The following is a 21,019-nucleotide window of genomic DNA, read 5'->3' on the forward strand; positions in this document are numbered from 1 at the left end:
CGTGGATGGGTAGCCCCCAAGACTATGGGAACCCTCATTCTGTTTTCTGCACTGCAAATCCACTTTGATGAACTTCCAACGGATAAGGACTTGCGCTGGAATTGATCCAGTAAAACTTGTTACTGTGTATCAAGTGATGAGGAAGTAAGTGGTGGACCAATCACAACAGACTGGGTCGTCTGACCAATCAGAGCAGAGTAGAATAATTACAACAGACTGGGCTGTCTGGCCAATCAGAGAAGAGCAGGCACTCGGAAAGGAGGGGTTTAGAGAGACTGGATCCTTGATCAAACAGTTTCAGACACTGTGAGAAACGAGCTGATGCTGCAATGTATATTATAAGAAAATTAAAGTGTTTTTGACCTTGGATGCTTGTAAACCTAGACCTCCAAAACTAAGACTTTTTAAACTTTTTTAGACTTATCTACTGCATTGATGATATTTTACAACACTTATGCATACTTATATGCTGCTGCTGTTCATTTCGGAGCCCCCAGTCCTCGTTCATTTTCATTATATTGGAACGAGTATTTTTCATAAATTCACCTTCTGTGTTCCACAGAAGAAAGTCATATGGTTTCGGAATGGCATGATATGCTTTCTCCTATCAAATTGCAAGCATTCATAGGTGAAGGTTTTGGGAAACCTATTTGAAAACAGTCATTTTATTTGCAGTTTTGCTTGGTTGAACAGAAAAACACTTCACCAAATTCCCAGGGTTAAATTCTGCTGAATCCTCAGGTTAACTAAAGCCATTTCAAAATGCAGACGTTTAGCACTGTTATATAAACTCTGTCATTTCTTTAAACAGCCTGATGTTTAAAGAAATACATTGAATACATAAATAAAGAAGCAAGCACTCACATATGCAGATGGTGGACAGCATGCGTGTGGCTATGTATGGAGGAATGCAATGTGGAAAAACTGGCTGAAGCACATAGTTGGAGAAAGTGAGCGCTATGACTGCCAATGTGGTGGGATACATGATCAACACTGCACTCCATAATAGCAGAAACCTAGAGAGCAACACAACACATTCAGGATATGTGACGGATATCTGATTTTCATTCATTTTTAACAGATCGTTTTTGAACCTCTCATACCCCATGAGACCGCCAAAGATCTCGGTGACGTAGGAATAGTCTCCCCCAGATTTGGGGATGGTGACCCCTAGCTCAGCGTAGCAAAGGGAACCCAGAGCAGCTACGCCTCCTCCTAACACCCACACCACCAGCGCCAACCCAACGGAACCTGAATGCTCCAGAACACCCTTAGGAGAGATGAAGATTCCTGAGCCAATAATGTTACCTGAGAAAACAAACAAATCACATGTAATTGTTATTTCCCATCAACATTTGAACACAACAGCCCCAGTCATTCATAACGAAAACCTGTTTTACATTCACACCTTCATATTACATTTGCTCTTGGACAAACCAGTGAACACAATGAAATCCCACGGGTGTCTTTGATATATACCATTTGATAAATTATGTTCTATTTACTTCATATTCATCAGAGTATCATAGCAAAGTCCCTTTCAAGCAAATTCTGTTCACTCAGCGGCCATATTTTTCCGGCATCCAAAACCAAGTCCTATCTTAGGGGATCTACCCATCTAATTGGGGAATCTTGAAATCTCAAAAAATGCAGTACTTGCCGAACTCACAATTACATAACATTAATTCAATCAGCAACCAAATCTGAGATGAACGGTCACATAAATGTTTTTTAGATGCTTAAATAGCATTATTACACTCATCTCAGAACACAGACAGCTTTGCCAATTAGCAACTGGCTCTTTTATTTTAGAAGGCAGGACTTGTTCCGCCATATTGCACTTTATCCCATTCATAAGTAATATGAGTGCACTGTCTTTGTATATCTAAAGTCTTTGATCATGGTTTCTATATTTAACTGTCTGTGTTAAATGTCTCTGGAGGAGCTCTGACCTCATATGTGGTACCATTCGAAAGCTTAGAGTCTCTACTTTCTGGAGATATGCATCACTTTGGCATTTGTTTTACACAAAGTAACTTATTTACACTAAATTACTCTGGTACCATTTCCGCCTGGATTTGGCCGACCCAAATTGAAAAGCTTCCCATACCCACATACAGTGGTCTCTAAATTCAAAATGTTGGTGTCATTTTACAGGAAACCCTTTGAAGTTACATAAACCACTGCTAAAAGTGATAAACATGTAATCTGTTGTCTGAGCTGTAATACCCCCCACCCCCATATACAACCCCAAATCAGAAAAGGTTGGGACAGTATGGAAAACGCAAAAAAAAAAAAAAAAAAAGTGATTTCTAAATTTACTTTGACTTGCATTTCATTGCAGACAAAATGAACACAAAATATTTCATGTTTTGTCTGGTCAACTTCATGTCATTTGTAAATATGCAACCTTTCCTGTCATTCAGACCTGCAACACATTTAAAAAAAAGTTGGGACAGGAGCAATTTAGGGCTAGTAATGAGGTAAAATGGTTAAATAATGATGTGATTTGAAACAGGTGATGTCAACAGGTGATTGTAATTATGATTTGGTACAAAAGCAGCATCCAAGAAAGGTCTAATCCTTTAGGAGCAAAGATGGGCCGAGGATCGCCAGTTTGTCAACAAATACGTGAGAAAATTATTGAAATGTTTAAAAACAATGTTCCTCAAAGAAAGATAGGAAGAGATTTGGATATCTCTTTGGATATCATAATTAAAAGATTCAAGGAATCTGGAGGAATTTCAGTGCGTAAAGGACAAGGGCGCAAGCCTAAGCTGAACAACCGTGATCTCGGATCCCTCAGGCGGCACTGCATCAAGAATCGTCATTCATCTATAAGCGATATCACCACATGGGCTCAGGACTACTTTGGCAAACCTTTGTCAAGTACCACAATACGTAGTTACATCCACAAATGCCAGTTAAAACTGTACTGTGCCAAAAGGAAGCCCTATGTTAACAGTGTCCAGAAGCGCCGTCGACTTCTCTGGGCTCGGAGGCATCTGGGATGGACCATCACACAGTGGAAACGTGTGCTGTGGTCAGATGAAGCAGTATTTCAGGTATTTTTTGGGAGGAATGGACGCCGTGTGCTCCGGACCAAAAAAGAAAAGGATCATCCAGACTGTTACCAGCAACAAGTCCAAAAGCCAGGGTCTGTCATGGTATGGGGTTGTGTCAGTGCCCTTGGCAAAGGTAACTTGCACTTCTGTGAAGGCACCATTAATGCTGAAAAGTACATAGAGATTTTGGAGCATAATATGCTGCCTTCAAGAAGACATCTTTTCCAGGGACGTCCATGCATATTTCAACAAGACAATGCAAAACCACATTCTGCACACATTACAAAGTCCTGGCTGCGGAGGAAGAGGGTACGGGTACTTGACTGGCCTGCCTGCAGTCCCGACCTGTCTCCAATAGAGAATGTGTGGCGCATTTTGAAGCGCAAAATGCGACAACGAAGACCCCGAACTGTTGCCCACCTTAAGACTTGTTTGCAGGAAGAATGGGACAAAATTACACCTGAAACACTTCATCACTTGGTGTCTTCAGTCCCTAAACGTCTTTTAAGTGTTGTGAAAAGGAGTGGCAACATTACAAAGTGGTAAATGCTTTACTGTCCCAACTTTTTTTTAAATGTGTTGCAGGTCTGAATGACAGGAAAGGATGCATATGCATATATTAGGTTGCGTTTGTCGCTATGTCGTCGAGACGCTGTTATTTTCATCCCGGAGTCAAATCACCTTTCTTTGGCCAGGGACGCTGTACTTTGAGCACATGCATCTCCCCGTCAAGGTAAGAGGCGTGACCTTTCTGGGCAACGTGCGCTAAGCTGCTGTCGAATCACAGCACGGGAACCGCTGGCACAATCAGAGCTCGTTACGTATTTCTGAAGGAGGGACTTCATAGAATAAGGAAATTTTCAAGCCGTTTTTGAGGACAGTGAAAACAGCGGTATACAGATAAGTAAATTGTGTGAAAAATACAGTTTTTTTTTACACGTGAAACATGAACACGTGTTATATTGCACACTGTAAACACAATCAAAGCTTCAAAAAAACAGGAAAAACGGGACCTTTAAGAAATATCCACAGCAAGGAGTAAAGACTAGCTCCAGTCTCCCTAGCATGCAAACAAATACAAAAGATTATGTAACAAAACTGATATATCTATTTTTTTTTATTATAGCTACATTTTAAGTAGACCCCAATATTATTCAAAAGCAAACAATTATAGTTGCCTAGTCAACATCAGCACTAGCCCTGCTGTAGTACCTGAGAGAGTTTTCATGGCAAGACAATGATCAGCCCCCCTCACTAACCCGCTTTCCTGGCAGCTCTTCTCTCAAGCACTCGTACAACGAGATTACGCAACAGCAGGCATAAATAATTTACTGCTGCCCGTCAAAGCCCCGGATACCATCAGAAGCGGAGGGAACAATCTTTAGCTTTCATTCGGTGGCCCCTTTTAAGAGGACAAACACATCTGAGAGGCCCACATATGGTCGATGTTGATTTTAGACTTATTAAGTCAAAGTATAAAGTTAAAAAGATCTGAAAACTTTGACTGTTGTTTAACTCTCATTAATTGTTGAGATTCAATGATCACATTGTTTTCCGAGACTTTTTTTTTTTTTAAAGAATAAAAAAAAAAAAAACAGAGTCAAATACATAACTACAATAGTTCCTAAGTAGGCCTAATACAAAATAAATCACAAAAAAACAACAAACCAAAGATTACACATTTAATACACTTTTTTAAATTAAATAATGTTCACACAAAACAGTATAAGTTTATAAGCAATACATATAATAAAATCATAGTTACTATTGTTATTAAACAATGACATAGCCTAATTAATATTAATAAATACATTTATAAATACATTAAGCTATTAATATATAATAAAAAAGAATCAATCAATTTCTAGAGGTAAATAAAGAACTCACAATTAGTTAACCTAACTATGGTAGGCCTTTTGAAACAAGCATTTTGAAAATTCATAAATTGTATATATTGTGTGTATGTGTCCATAGAAGCCAAATATAGCTAAAGGTCAACAACTAACAAGATGGCGAATATCTGTGATGCATTTGTCTTTACAAGTCTTACTACGTTTACGTGTTAGAAGAACGAACATGAAAACAAGTTGTGAACTTTCCTTACCAATGATGATCGCGCACGCGCTCAGAAGTCCAATCTCCTTCTTGAGTGTCACGCGCTCAGGGATGCTGGAGTCTCGTTTAAGCTCGCTATCTTTCATGATGCTCCTCTGAGCCTCCGTCCTTTTCCTCTCTACTCCATCCATTTCAGTTACCGCACGAACAGAGAGCTGGGCTTCCTCTCTTCAACTCGCTTGAGAGGACTGAGAGACGGTGAAAAGGCCGCGCAGGCGCCGCATCGCGCGCTGTCCGGGCAGAATGTTAACGAGCGCGCGGCATGACTGATTCACACACGCTGATGCAAAGACGCTGCACATGTTCTGCCATTTCACAAAACCATCCGTTAGGCTGCTAGATATGCTGTTTGCACTTACTGCTTGGTTATTTGACATACAGTTGTATTGTATTTTGTTCTCAAAAGGGCAGCAGCAATTGCTCAAGTGATAACTTAACCAAACATAGGCCTGTTTTATGGCATGTTTACTAATCTAAAGAACACCAGCTGAAAGGGAGATGGGTTCAGGGTGATTCCCACATCCACAGAGGGTTCCTCAAGCTCCCATTCATCCTGAAAGGATCCCCAGTGTGGAATTTAGGAAGTCAAGTCGTGAATTTGTGGCTGCAGCTTTTCTCTGCACGCAGAATAAAGGAGGCCAGTTTTCAGCTGATCTCCCTGAGGAAAGCCGTTGAGTTGAGCTGCTTTGTAGTCCAGCAGGAAGGCTGAATCTCTGCCAGCAGTGTGCGACGCTTAAAAGAGGAAGTCGAGCAGAAAACCAATAGATCACAGGAGCAACAGAGAGGAGAGGTGGACACAGGGAGAAGATGTACTGCGGGGAGCAGACTATAGGCCTACACTCAAAAGCAGAAGAAAATGCATGATTTTGAATTAAAGGCACCATATGTAAGATTTTTGGATTAAAATATCCCAAAACCTCTAGAACAATGTTATATATATTGTTGACTTGTGTGCTTACATTATCCACGTTTCCAAGAATGTTTAAATCCAGAGAAATAAGCTATTTTAATTTTGCGTCGCCTATCAATGACATCATACCCGCGTTACCCTCGATTTCCGTTTTTGTTGTTGTTGTAGAAACCATGGAAACACCAAAGACGTTTTAAAATATTGTGTGTTTTATCATCGACAGAGAACTAATGATTGTTAAACAGCTCAACCGGATTTAAACAATAAAACTCGCTGTGTTTTCTTGATTTATCGCGAGTACCATGTTTTATTAGCCTGGTCCTACCAGATTTCTCTTCAACTGCCGTTTGAGAAATATTTTGACTCAGTGGCGACATCATAGTCCAACACAGCAGAAATTCAATAAAAAAAGCGAAACACGTTTTATTATTATTATTATTATTATTAATCAGGCATGGCGCCAGGATTCCAGTTTTGGATGGGCCAGACCAATTGTGGGTGGGTCTTAAATTAAAAACGTTATAAAATCACTGTTTAACCTAATTAAAATGACTGACTAAAATACTGTTATATTGTCTGTGCTTACATAATAGAGATTTTAATAGTTTGATGCTCTTTAAATATTTCGTTGCATTGTAAAAAGTTTCGGTGCATAGGACGGACCTTTCCACGATCGCTCTCTCAGTGGTTCTGACCAAAGAAGAGCGATTTGAATCTCCATTTAGAGATTCTTTAGCGCAACTCTCTATAAGGCCTATAGACTGTAAAAGTGGTCAGGAATCTAATATTTCCCCAAAACAAAGTTTAGTTCTGCATGTATAACATGAGCCCAAATATATGACAATTCTGTTTAATTGTGTTAACCCTCTAGGGTTCTTCATTTATGGGTCACACTCAGGACCTTCGGGTCAAAAATGACCGGAGGGCGGGATTAAGATAAAAAAGATTTGAGTAAATCAATGAAATATATTTTTGTTCAATAATATTTTTTCTTTTCTTTTTTGAGATAATTTTATGATTTATAATTAATATTAATGCAATTATTAGGACCCATTTTTTCCCATTGAATATAATAAAAAAATTATATATAATATATATAATTTTTTTTTATTAAAGTTGTATTTCATTTTAGAGTCAAGCCTAGGCCTCATGAAAGCAATTTTTTTAATGAGATCGGTGCCATCCGGTGGACACATTGAGCAGTTTTATTACGCAATAGCACATTTTTACCACTAGAGTGGATCTTGCGTTTTATAAAAACAATTTTTTAAATTGTAGCTTCATCGGAATGGTCCGAAACTTTATTGGTTCTTGGTATATGAGCACCCAAAAAAATCGGGGACAGGATTTGAAAAATCTAAGTGGTAGTAAAAAAAAATATTCACACTCAGGACCTTCGGGTCAAAAATGACCCCCATAGGAAATGAATGGGAAATTGGCAAAAATATGAAAATACAGAGTTTTTTTGCCAGGATGCAAAAAAAAGGACTCAACAGGGAAGGGGTGAATCTCTAAAACAGCAAGAGTGCAAAACAGACAAAAAAACTCACACACACACAAATGACCATTCCAAAAGCTAATTGTGTTTTTGTGTGTGTTCACCCCTTCACTGTGGAGTCCTTTTTTTCAGCATCCTGGCTGATTTGTAGATTGCATGCCCATAAAAACTTTGCCAATTTCCCATTCATTTCCTATGGGGGTCATTTTTGACCCGGAGGTCCTGAGTGTGACTAATTTTATTTACGACCACTTAGACTTTTCAAATCCTGTCCCCAATTCTTTTGGGTGTTAGTCACCAAGTTTCGGACCATTCCGATGAAGCTACGATTTTTTTTTAAAATGTATCAAACGCTTCGGGTCATTTTTGCCCTAATGAACCCCAGAGGGTTAAGAAAACAGGAAAAAGTTACGCACGTCAATCCATTCCCGACGATTTTACTTCTTATTTGTTAAATATACAGACAATTAGTTAATTAAAAGAAACTAAATAGGCTACGTTTTCTTTAACCCTCTGTATGACAAAAGGGCCAGCGCATTTTGTCCTTTACGACAGCGGAAAAAACTCACAATACTCCATCATTTTTAGCCATACAGATAGTGCAAGACATAATTATACACTATAAACAGTCTACTTTTATTTGTGTACACTCACAATAACAAGAAAGGGCCGTGGACTCGGGGAACAGACTGTTTTGCATGTACTCCATTCCAAACTCTGTCTTCATTTCAAAAAATGATTTTGTTTCTTAAACGCAAAGTTTTTCATTTCAAAAGCATTTCTAAATTCTGTTCATATTTCCAACAAACAAAATTCCAAAATAACAACTTTGAGTTAGCCTACCACCATGCAAATTAGACATTTCGCTCTTCTCTCACGGTGACTACAACCCGACTGGGAAAGGGTAATTAACTAAATGTTCTAAATAAATATGCACATAGCCTAGTTATAATAATAATAAAAAATACACAACTTATAATAAATAAACTCAAAAATTCTACAACACGTTGCATACTACAATATACAGGTGCTGGTCATATAATTAGAATATCATCAAAAAGTTGACTTATTTCACTAATTCCATTCAAAAAGTGAAACTTGTTTATTATATTCATTCATTACAAACAGACTGATATATTTCAATATTTTTTCAATATATTTCATGTTTATTTCTTTTCATTTTTATGATTATAACTGACAACTAAGGAAAATCCCAAATTCAATATCTCAGAAAATTAGAATATTGTGAAAAGGTTCAATATTGAAGACACCTGGTGCCACACTCTAATCAGCTGATGAACTCAAAACACCTGCAAAGGCCTTTAAATGGTCTCTCAGTCTAGTTCTGTAGGCGACACAATCATGGGGAAGACTGCTGACTTGACAGTTGTCCAAAAGACGACAATTGACACCTTGCACGAGTAGGGCAAGACACAAAAGGTCATTGCAAAAGAGGCTGGCTGTTCACAGAGCTCTGTGTCCAAGCACATTAATAGAGAGGCGAAGGGAAGGAAAAGATGTGGTAGAAAAAAAGTGTACAAGCAATAGGGATAACCGCACCCTGGAGAGGATTGTGAAACAAAACCCATTCAAAAATGTGGGGGAGATTCACAAAGAGTGGACTGCAGCTGGAGTCAGTGCTTCAAGAACCACTACGCGCAGACGTATGCAAGACATGGGTTTCAGCTGTCGCATTCCTTGTGTCAAGTCACTCTTGAACAACAGACAGCGTCAGAAGCGTCTCGCGTGGGCTAAAGACAAAAAGGACTGGACTGCTGCTGAGTGGTCCAAAGTTATATTCTCTGATGAAAGTACATTTTGCGAAATCAGGGTCCCAGAGTCTGGAGGAAGAGAGGAGAGGCACACAATCCACGTTGCTTGAGGTCCAGTGTAAAGTTTCCACAGTTAGTGATGGTTTGGGGTGCCATGTCATCTGCTGGTGTTGGTCCACTGTGTTTTCTGAGGTCCAAGGTCAACGCAGCCGTATACCAGGAAGTTTTAGAGCACTTCATGCTTCCTGCTGCTGACCAACTTTATGGAGATGCAGATTTGGTGACTCCATGCCACGCCGCATTGCTACAGTAATTCAGGCAAAAGGAGCCCCAACTAAGTATTGAGTGCTGTACATGCTCATACTTTCATGTTCATACTTTTCAGTCGGCCAAGATTTCTAAAAATGCTTTCTTTGCATTGGTCTTAAGTAATATTCTAATTTTCTGAGATACTGAATTTGGGATTTTCCTTAGTTGTCAGTTATAATCATCAAAATTAAAAGAAATAAACATTTGAAATATATCAGTCGGTGTGTAATGAATGAATATAATATACAAGTTTCACTTTTTGTATGGAATTAGTGAAATAAATCAACTTTTTGATGATATTCTAATTATATGACCAGCACCTGTATATGCAAACGACGATACCATAAGTGACGGAGTAGGCTATTTTAAGTTGTTACACTATGCCTAAGGGAAAAATCCAAACTTCACAGTCTATTTTAACGACATAACATCTCGTTATTACAACAAAACTGGAAAAAAATTGTGAAAAAAAAAAAATAGGCTATATGACGTGGCAGATAGGCCTATGCCTCACCGTATCATCGATCATTCCAACGCAGACAGAAGACAACGTGCTCTTTATTAAACTCAAAAGACAACAGAATTACAGGAATACTGGATTCTAAACACAGAAATGCCACATTATCATGAAGACCTTGAAGCAGATATGAGGGAGAAACACACACAAACACCTCAAGTAGGCTATAAGGCGCTTTCCTTGCCATTAATGCTTAATTGGATAACACGCCTACGTCTCCGATGCGGTTGCTGGGATATACATTAACCTACCAACATACGTGGCATAATTTTTGGAATGACTTATTGCGAGAGGAAAAATATAAGCTTTAGTCGCATAACATCGCTTAATGGAAACTTTGCCATTTCGCAATAGATTTTTATTGACATTTAGAAAATATCGCAAAAGTCTTGCGCAAATCTGTAATGGAAACGCGGCTAGTTCTCAAACACGCGTTTTTCAAAACACTACACACAATTCTCTGCATTTGGCACAATTTTCATGCAGAAAATCACGTTTTCACTGCCATTCAAATATGGACACTGACTCGTCACATGGGCAAACACCGGTCACACAGTTTTACAATTAGCAAACAGAGCTTTAGCATTAAAGGGCAACAGGTGAGCTCTTCCATTTTGGAGCAGCATAGGTTTTTTTGTAACTGTATACAGTAAATTCTTCTGTTGTTTTGTATGTGCAACTTTGTGTTGTTGGGATGTACATTGTTTTTGTGGGGAAAATAAAATATATTTGTTTCCGTGTATTGGTGTGTTATGAGTATAAAAACAACATTCTCAAATATTTTACAACACACTTATGTACTGTCTGTAGTAAGTGTAACACTGAAGTCATGATGATGAATGGAGAAGAAGTGTTCAACTGGTTCTTACAAATGTCTATTCAGATGATGGTTTGTGTGTGTCATTTGTGTGTGAAAACAAAATACCATTTTGAGAAGTTTTGAATGTAAAGTTTCATTTTGCAGGAGAATTGAGGGGTTTTGCCCATTGTGTGTGTGTGTGTGTGTTTTGATTTGTGTGTAGAGTTCTGAGAGTATGAGGCATGCTTTCAGAAAATGTGTGTAAACAATCAAGAAAAACTAACATATTTTAATATTTATTGAACAATAATTGAAAAATAAACAAACTAAAGAAAATAGTAGTTTTTTTGGGGTGTGTCTTTACTTTAGCCCCATTGTACCCACCTATTATACTCATTTAGCACATTTATAGTATATTACCTTTTTCATTTTGTATACTATTAATATGGTCTTAATAAAATATCATAAATCTGATGCATGTTATTGATACTAGTATTACTCAGTCAGACAGACGTTTGGTTATAATGGGAAATATACTTTACAGGAGTTAAAGTGTGACAATATTCTGATGATTTACCCGCTTATGCATGGAGCTTTGAATCCATATTTCTCCAGCTCTGGGGCGCCGCGCATGCGCAGAAGGTTTGTTTGGAATACATAAATGCATATGCAAATGTGAATCGGATTTCAAAGATTAGGGTTCAAATAAACGGCACTTTCAGAATCTGAAATCAGAAGGGATTCATTCAGACTGACGAAAATTAGAGCATACCTAATGTGGTTTCAGGCCCCTATTATCATCATCTAATGTTTCTGGAAAAAGTGTATGATGATGTTTTTGTGTAACTCATACAGGTAAAATGAATAAATACGTAAAATGAATAAAAACTAGAGCACAATAACAGCTCACACTGCAGTGGGGTAAAAAAAAAGTACATGCATCTTCAGCGCCACCTTTTGTCCTTTTGTTGCAAGTTCTACTGGCCGTTTGAATTAGCCATTATACTACAATATAATTGTGTTTCACTACTTCATAAACAATGACAGTTTCGTAGACATATATAGAGAATATTAGTGCAATCAAATCCAACGCACAGTTTAAAAAATGCTTAATGGTGTTTATTCGCCTCCTTCCCAACATCAGCTCTGCATTTCTATGTGAACGGGTTGTGGAAGAAGGCTGTGATATGCTGGGCTGTTGCCTGTCCCACTATGGGCTCTAGTTCATGGACGGAAGCACTACTGAGCTGATGGATGCTGGGAAATCTCTGGAGGAGCAGCATGGCCTTCACCTTCCCAACCCCGGGAATCTGCTGAACCAGACCCAACACCACCGGCTCCAGCAGCCTGGACACGCTCTTCCTGCGGAACGGGTTCTCCTTGTTCTCGCCAAGAACCTGTGGAGGACAAATGCCTTCTGAACAGCACTGACACAACATCATTTTCTTACATGACATTTCTATGTATGAATGCATGTACGATCAGGCATAACATTATGACAGGTGACAGGTGAAGTGAATAACACTGATGATCTCTTCCTCACAGCACCTGTTAGTGGGTGGGATATATTAGGCAGCAAGTGAACATTTTGTCCTCAAAGTTGATGTGTTAGAAGCAGGAAAAATGGGCAAGCGTAAGGATTTGAGTGAGTTTGACAAGGGCCAAATTGTGATGGCTAGACGACTGGGTCAGAGCATCTCTAAAACTGCAGCTCTTGTGGGTGTTCCTGGTCTGCAGTGGTCAGTCTCTATCAAAAGTGCTCCAAGGAAGGAACAGTGGAGAACCGGCCACAGGGTCATGGGCGGCCGAGGCTCATTGATGCCCGTGGGGAGCGAAGGCTGGCCCGTGTGGTCCGATCAAACAGACGAGCTACTGGAGCTCAAACTGCTGTGTCAGAATACACAGAGCATCTCAGTTTGTTGTGTATGGGGCGGCACAGCCGCTGACCCGTCAGGGTGCCCATGCTGACCCCTGACTCCGCCCAAAGCACCAACAGTGGCACGTGAGCATCAGAACTGGACCACAGAGCAATGGAAGAAGGTGGCCTGGTCTGATGAATCACGTTTTCTTTTACATCACGTGGATGGCCGGGTGTGTGTGCGTCTCTTACCTGGGGAACACATGGCACCAGGTGCATTATGGGAAGAAGGCAAGCCGGCGGAGGCAGTGATGCTTTGGGCAATGTTCTGCTGGGAAACCTTGGGTCCTCCATCCATGTGGATGTTACTTTGACATGTTCCACCTACCTAAGCATTGCTGAGACCATGTACAGCCTTTCATGGAAACGGTATTCCCTGTGGCTGTGGCTCTTTCAGCAGATAATGCGCCGCCACAAAGCACAAATGCTTCAGGAATGGTTTGAGGAGCAGAACAACGAGTTTGAGGCGTTGACTTGGCCTCCAAATTCCCCAGATCTCAATCCAATCGAGCATCTGTGGGATGTGCTGAACAAACAAGTCCGATCTATGGAGGCCCCACCTCACAACTTACAGGACTTAAAGGATCTGCTGCTAGCATCTTGGTGTCAGATACCACAGCACAGCTTCAGGGGTCTAGTGGAGTCCATGCCTCGACGGGTCAGGGCTGTTTTGGCAGCCAAAGGGTGACCTACACAATATTAGGTCATAATGTTATGCCTGATCAGTGTTATTTGGCATATGTTTTGCATGCTATTAAAAAAAAACTTAGCAGGTGTATCAGAGTTTATTTCCTTTTATGTTATATATAAAGTCAAATATGTATGTGCAAGTATACTGTAGAGAAATGAAGTGACATTGACTGACCAGCTGCGCGATGAGCTGAGCGGCTTCAGCGGGTGTGGACACAGGCAGCAGAGTCAGACCCAGCTCCAACACCACCAGCTTCTGCAGCCCGCTGAAGTACTGCTCACACACACGCGTCTTCTCCACAATCACAATACCCTGCAGACCGCTGTTAGCCTGCCGGAATAAGAGCGCTTTCATTTGACATTATCTTAAAAACAAAATGAAATGAAAAACAAAAGATTGTAAAACAAAAAATACAATTATGTATACACTGCTGGACAAAATGTTGGTATAATTAAGATTTGTTATGCTTTTGAAAGAAGTCTCTTCTATTCTATTACAATGCAAAACAACTGTTTTCCATGTGAAAATATGTTAAAGGGATAGTTCACCCAAAAATGTAAATTAGCTCATGATTTACTCCCCCTCAAGTCATCCTAGGTGTGTATGACATTCTTCTTTCAGACGAACACAATCAGAGTTATTAAAATGTCCTGGCTCTGGCAGTGAATGGCTGTTTCTGTTTTGAAGTCCATAAAAGTGCATCCATCCATCATAAAAGTGCATCCATCCATCATAAAAGTGCATCCATCCATCATAAAAGAGCATCCATCCATCATAAAAGAGCATCCATCCATCATAAAAGAGCATCCATCCATCATAAAAGAGCATCCATCCATCATAAAAGTGCATCTATCCATCATAAAAGAGCATCTATCCATCATAAAAGAGCATCCATCCATCATAAAAGTGCATCTATCCATCATAAAAGAGCATCTATCCATCATAAAAGTGCATCTATCCATCATAAAAGTGCATCTATCCATCATAAAAGAGCATCTATCCATCATAAAAGAGCATCTATCCATCATAAAAGTGCATCCATCCATCATAAAAGTGCATCCATCCATCATAAAAGTGCATCCATCCATTATAAAAGTGCATCCATCCATCATAAAAGAGCATCCATCCATCATAAAAGAGCATCCATCCATCATAAAAGTGCATCTATCCATCATAAAAGAGCATCTATCCATCATAAAAGAGCATCCATCCATCATAAAAGTGCATCTATCCATCATAAAAGAGCATCTATCCATCATAAAAGTGCATCTATCCATCATAAAAGAGCATCTATCCATCATAAAAGTGCATCTATCCATCATAAAAGAGCATCTATCCATCATAAAAGTGCATCTATCCATCATAAAAGAGCATCTATCCATCATAAAAGAGCATCCATCCATCATAAAAGTGCATCTATCCATCATAAAAGAGCATCTATCCATCATAAAAGAGCATCTATCATCATAAAAGAGCATCTGTCCATCATAAAAGTGCATCTATCCATCATAAAAGAGCATCTATCCATCATAAAAGAGCATCTATCCATCATAAAAGAGCATCTATCCATCATAAAAGAGCATCTATCCATCATAAAAGAGCATCTATCCATCATAAAAGTGCATATATCCATCATAAAAGTGCATCCATCCATCATAAAAGTGCATATATCCATCATAAAAGTGCATCCATCCATCATAAAAGAGCATCCATCCATCATAAAAGTGCATCCATCCATCATAAAAGAGCATCTATCCATCATAAAAGAGCATCTATCATCATAAAAGAGCATCCATCCATCATAAAAGAGCATCCATCCATCATAAAAGAGCATCTATCCATCATAAAAGAGCATCTATCCATCATAAAAGTGCATCTATCCATCATAAAAGAGCATCTATCCATCATAAAAGAGCATCCATCCATCATAAAAGTGCATCTATCCATCATAAAAGAGCATCTATCCATCATAAAAGAGCATCTATCATCATAAAAGAGCATCTGTCCATCATAAAAGTGCATCTATCCATCATAAAAGAGCATCTATCCATCATAAAAGAGCATCTATCCATCATAAAAGAGCATCTATCCATCATAAAAGAGCATCTATCCATCATAAAAGAGCATCTATCCATCATAAAAGTGCATATATCCATCATAAAAGTGCATCCATCCATCATAAAAGTGCATATATCCATCATAAAAGTGCATCCATCCATCATAAAAGAGCATCCATCCATCATAAAAGTGCATCCATCCATCATAAAAGAGCATCTATCCATCATAAAAGAGCATCTATCATCATAAAAGAGCATCTGTCCATCATAAAAGTGCATCTATCCATCATAAAAGAGCATCTATCCATCATAAAAGAGCATCTATCCATCATAAAAGAGCATCTATCCATCATAAAAGAGCATCTATCCATCATAAAAGAGCATCTATCCATCATAAAAGTGCATCTATCCATCATAAAAGTGCATCTATCCATCCTAAAAGTGCATCTATCCATCATAAAAGAGCATCTATCCATCATAAAAGAGCATCTATCCATCATAAAAGTGCATATATCCATCATAAAAGTGCATCCATCCATCATAAAAGAGCATCCATCCATCATAAAAGTGCATCTATCCATCATAAAAGAGCATCTATCCATCATAAAAGAGCATCTATCCATCATAAAAGAGCATCTATCCATCATAAAAGTGCATCTATCCATCATAAAAGAGCATCCATCCATCATAAAAGAGCATCTATCCATCATAAAAGAGCATCTATCCATCATAAAAGTGCATCTATCCATCATAAAAGTGCATCTATCCATCATAAAAGAGCATCTATCCATCATAAAAGAGCATCTATCCATCATAAAAGTGCATCTATCCATCATAAAAGAGCATCCATCCATCATAAAAGAGCATCTATCCATCATAAAAGAGCATCTATCCATCATAAAAGAGCATCTATCCATCATAAAAGTGCATCTATCCATCATAAAAGTGCATCCATCCATCATAAAAGAGCATCTATCCATCATAAAAGTGCATCTATCCATCATAAAAGAGCATCTATCCATCATAAAAGAGCATCTATCCATCATAAAAGAGCATCTATCCATCATAAAAGTGCATCTATCCATCATAAAAGAGCATCCATCCATCATAAAAGAGCATCTATCCATCATAAAAGAGCATCTATCCATCATAAAAGTGCATCTATCCATCATAAAAGTGCATCTATCCATCATAAAAGAGCATCTATCCATCATAAAAGAGCATCTATCCATCATAAAAGTGCATCTATCCATCATAAAAGAGCATCCATCCATCATAAAAGAGCATCTATCCATCATAAAAGAGCATCTATCCATCATAAAAGTGCATCTATCCATCATAAAAGTGCATCTATCCATCATAAAAGAGCATCTATCCATCATAAAAGAGCATCTATCCATCATAAAAGAGCATCTATCCATCATAAAAGAGCATCCATCCATCATAAAAGTGCATCTATCCATCATAAAAGAGCATCTATCCATCATAAAAGAGCATCTATCCATCATATAAGTGCATCTATCCATCATAAAAGAGTGTAAGAGGGTGAGAAAATCATGGGCTAATTTTCATTTTTGGGTGAACTAACCCTTTAAAATGTCATTTATTCCTGAGATCAAAGTTGAATTTTCTGCATCATTCAGTGTCACATGATCCGTGAGATCCTTTTTTTGGCTATTGATGAGTAGAAAGTTCAGAAGAACAGCATTTATTTGAAATAGAGATTATTTGTAATCTTTGAAATATGAAGCAGAAACTGTTTTCAATATCGATAACAATCATAAATGTGTCTTGAGCATCAAATCATCATATTAGAATGATTAGTGAAGGATCATGTGACACTGAAGACTGGAGTAATGATGATAAATACAGCTTTGATCACAGGAATAAATTATCTTTTAAAATTTTCACATAGAAAACATAGAAAAATATTTCACAATATTTTCACGATATTTTCACAATATCACTGTTTTTACTGCATTTTTGACCAAATAACAAAATAAGCCTTGGTGAGCAGAAGAAACTTCTTTAAAAAAAAATTTTAAATACTTAATTATTCCAAATGTTTGACTGCCTATATTTAAAATGTAAACGATCAGAATATGAAATAAAAGTACAATTTTAGAATAGCAGACAAAAGCAGATCAAATCGGTTATTTACATTTCTGAATCGGACAATCTTCCTCCTGTAGCCGTTCCCTGCCACCAGATCGCTTTCTGACACATAGAGGACACACGTCTTATTCCCGAGACAGAAGTCCACGACTCCCAGCTCCTCCTCGAAGATCATCTTCACACCGCCTGCGAGACAGAGCAGAGCAGCAGCAGCTCGTCAGCCGTCTGAGACTCTCCATACACGCAAGGGTTTATATACTGTACAAACTGTGTGTTCTCTCCTCTTAAACTAACCCTACCCCTAAACCTGCCCATCACACACACACACACACACACACACACACACACACCCTAAACCAACCCATCACACACACACACACACACACACACACACACACACACACACACACCCTAAACCAACCCATCACACACACACACACACACACACACACACACACACACACACACACACACACACACCCTAAACCAACCCATCACACACACACACACACACACACACACACACACACACACACACACACACACACACACACACACACACACACACACACACACACACACACACACACACACACACACACACACACACACACACACACACACACACAAAACCCCTAAATCTACCCATCACACACACACACACACACACACACACACACACAAAACCCCTAAATCTACCCATCACACACACACACACACACACACACACACACACACAAAACCCCTAAATCTACCCATCACACACACACACACACACACACACACACACACACACACACACACACACACAACCCCTAAACCAACCCATCACACACACACACACACACACACACACACACACACAACCCCTAAACCAACCCATCACACACACACACACACACACACACACACACACACACACACAAAACCCCTAAATCTACCCATCACACACACACACACACACACACACACACACACACACAACCCCTAAATCTACCCATCACACACACACACACACACACACACACACACAAAAAACCCCTAAATCTACCCATCACACACACACACACACACACACACACAAAACCCCTAAATCTACCCATCACACACACACACACACACACACAACCCCTAAACCTACCCATCACACACACACACACACACACACACACACACACCCTAAACCTGCCCGTCACACACACACCCTAAACCTGCCCATCACACACACACACACACACACACACACACACACACACACACACACACACACACACACACACACACACACACACACACACACACACACTACCCCTAAACCTACCCATCACACACACACACACACACACACACACACACACACACACACACACACACACAACCCCTAAACCTACCCATCACACACACACACACACACACACACACACACACACACACACACACACACACACAACCCCTAAACCTGCCCATCACACACACACACACACACACACACACACACACACACACACACACACACAACCCCTAAACCTACCCATCACACACACACACACACACACACACACACACACACACACACACACACACACACACACACAACCCCTAAACCTGCCCATCACACACACACACACACACACACACACACACACACACACACACACACACACACACACACACACACAACCCCTAAACCTGCCCATCACACACACACATACACACACACACACACACACACACACACACAACACCTAAACCGACCCATCACACATACACACACACACACACACACACACACACACACACAACCCCTAAACCTGCCCATCACACACACACACACACACACACACACACACAAAACCCCTAAATCTACCCATCACACACACACACACACACACACAAACACACACACACAAAACCCCTAAATCTACCCATCACACACACACACACACACACACAACCCCTAAACCTACCCATCACACACACACACACACACACACACACACACACCCTAAACCTGCCCGTCACACACACACCCTAAACCTGCCCATCACACACACACACACACACACACACACACACACACACTACCCCTAAACCTACCCATCACACACACACACACACACACACACAACACCTAAACCTGCCCATCACACTCTTTTTCTCTCTCTCTCTCTCACACACACACACACACACACACACACAACCCCTAAACTTGCCCATCACAACAAATTTCCCAAAAATACAGTGGAGTTTAGTATGTTGTTTTTAAAGCCATTTGGTTTTACGAGGACACAGGAAGTGAATGTAAATAATACAATATTGCCAGAGCTAAGAATATGAACATAAAAATAGAAGAAACTCTCTCTCTCTCTCTCTCTCTCTCACACACACACACACACACTTCATATATAGTAAATAAATAAGTTTCAAGCTCAAACGTTAATTGTGTCTCGCTCCAATTGTGTCACGCCTGCGTAATAACAGGTATGAATATACTGTATCGTGGGCATCTAGGATAGGACACATCATTGTTTAAACAAACAGCAGCAACAGTTTCACTCACTTTAACTCCAAAAACGTTTATAACATCAGAAGAATGTTGAACGTGAACATGAACGTGTCTTAAGGGGGTTTATTATCTCTATTTACGTCCAAAGTATCCAAACCCACACAGTCGTGCATCACCTTTGAATCCCTGCGCGAGCGTCGATCCCCTCCACCGCTCGTGAGCGATCATGTGCCCGTACGGAGGAGCCGCGTTCACGAGCTTCACGGGAACCGGTTTAGATTCCATCCCAGAAACTATCTGATCAATTCAACACTGTATCCAGAAGCCACAAACAAAAACATCTTTTTTTAGACGCTCAGAAACATATTAGCCTTACATACGTGTATTATTACATAACTGACGCGTATAATACGACAGTATAAATCGCTTGTTTTATCATAAACAATCTCCCATTTCCGACTTTCACAAAACACTCGAGTCTCGTCAAATCTCGCGCCAGTTTCACCCAGCAAATCTCGCGATGCTTCTTTAGCGTCACGCTGTCGCTGATTGGCTGACGCGAGTCCATTTAAACAGTCGAATCCTCACAAGAGCGTTTGGATGAGTTTATTCACTGCTCAGCTGTTGCGTTATTAATGGATTAATCTCATCTGAAGTTTTATTCAGCAGTCTGTGTGTGCCGCATTTGAAGGTAAGTCAAGAGAATGTGTTATTTCAGACGGTCAATGCTATCTGGATTAAATCGTG

The 21,019-nt window shown here is 39.6% G+C and overlaps 3 protein-coding genes across 5 annotated transcripts in view; 1 reads left to right on the plus strand and 2 right to left on the minus strand.

Moving 5' to 3' along the window:
- Positions 1–5,370, minus strand: part of slc7a10b (solute carrier family 7 member 10b) — a 34,128-nt gene extending 28,758 nt beyond the window's left edge. The window contains exons 1-3 of the mRNA XM_079809028.1: positions 5,170–5,370; positions 1,104–1,308; positions 865–1,016 (exon numbers count right to left, since the gene is read on the minus strand). Coding sequence (XP_079665154.1) covers positions 865–1,016; positions 1,104–1,308; positions 5,170–5,311 — 499 coding nt within the window. The 5' untranslated portion in view covers positions 5,312–5,370. The remainder of the gene's footprint in view (positions 1–864; positions 1,017–1,103; positions 1,309–5,169) is intronic.
- A 4,837-nt stretch (positions 5,371–10,207) lies between these two features.
- On the minus strand, positions 10,208–20,775 carry faap24 (FA core complex associated protein 24). Of its 2 annotated transcripts, none has more exons than XM_079810295.1 (4): positions 20,449–20,757; positions 17,813–17,952; positions 13,769–13,924; positions 10,208–12,382 (listed from the first exon to the last, which is right to left on the minus strand). In XM_079810295.1, the coding sequence occupies exons 1-4, from the start codon at positions 20,555–20,557 to the stop codon at positions 12,140–12,142; spliced, it is 648 nt and encodes a 215-aa protein (XP_079666421.1). In that variant the 5' UTR covers positions 20,558–20,757; the 3' UTR covers positions 10,208–12,139. The 2 variants fall into 2 exon arrangements, with proteins under 2 accessions (XP_079666421.1, XP_079666422.1); XM_079810296.1 differs by having other exon boundaries at positions 10,212–12,382; positions 20,327–20,775.
- A 71-nt stretch (positions 20,776–20,846) lies between these two features.
- The window catches only part of bmb (brambleberry), a 41,344-nt gene continuing 41,171 nt past the window's right edge, over positions 20,847–21,019 (plus strand). The window contains exon 1 of one of the 2 annotated variants that reach the window (XM_079809787.1): positions 20,847–20,963. The gene's annotated coding sequence lies outside the window, so the exon portion shown is untranslated. The remainder of the gene's footprint in view (positions 20,964–21,019) is intronic. The other variant, XM_079809788.1, reaches the window with a different exon arrangement.

Source organism: Gobio gobio (assembly GCF_949357685.1).
Source record: "Gobio gobio genome assembly, chromosome: 25".
In the NCBI taxonomy this organism is placed as follows: Eukaryota; Metazoa; Chordata; class Actinopteri; order Cypriniformes; family Gobionidae; genus Gobio; species Gobio gobio.

Coding starts and splice junctions, on each gene's coding strand:
- faap24 (XM_079810295.1), bottom strand. CDS start 20,557: ATGGAATCTAAACCGGTTCCCGTGAAGCTCGTGAACGCGGCTCCTCCG. Junction 13,925..17,812: donor AGATTGTCCGATTCAGAAAT/GTAAATAACCGA, acceptor TTATTCCGGCAG/GCTAACAGCGGTCTGCAGGG. Junction 12,383..13,768: donor CTCAGCTCATCGCGCAGCTG/GTCAGTCAATGT, acceptor TGTCCTCCACAG/GTTCTTGGCGAGAACAAGGA.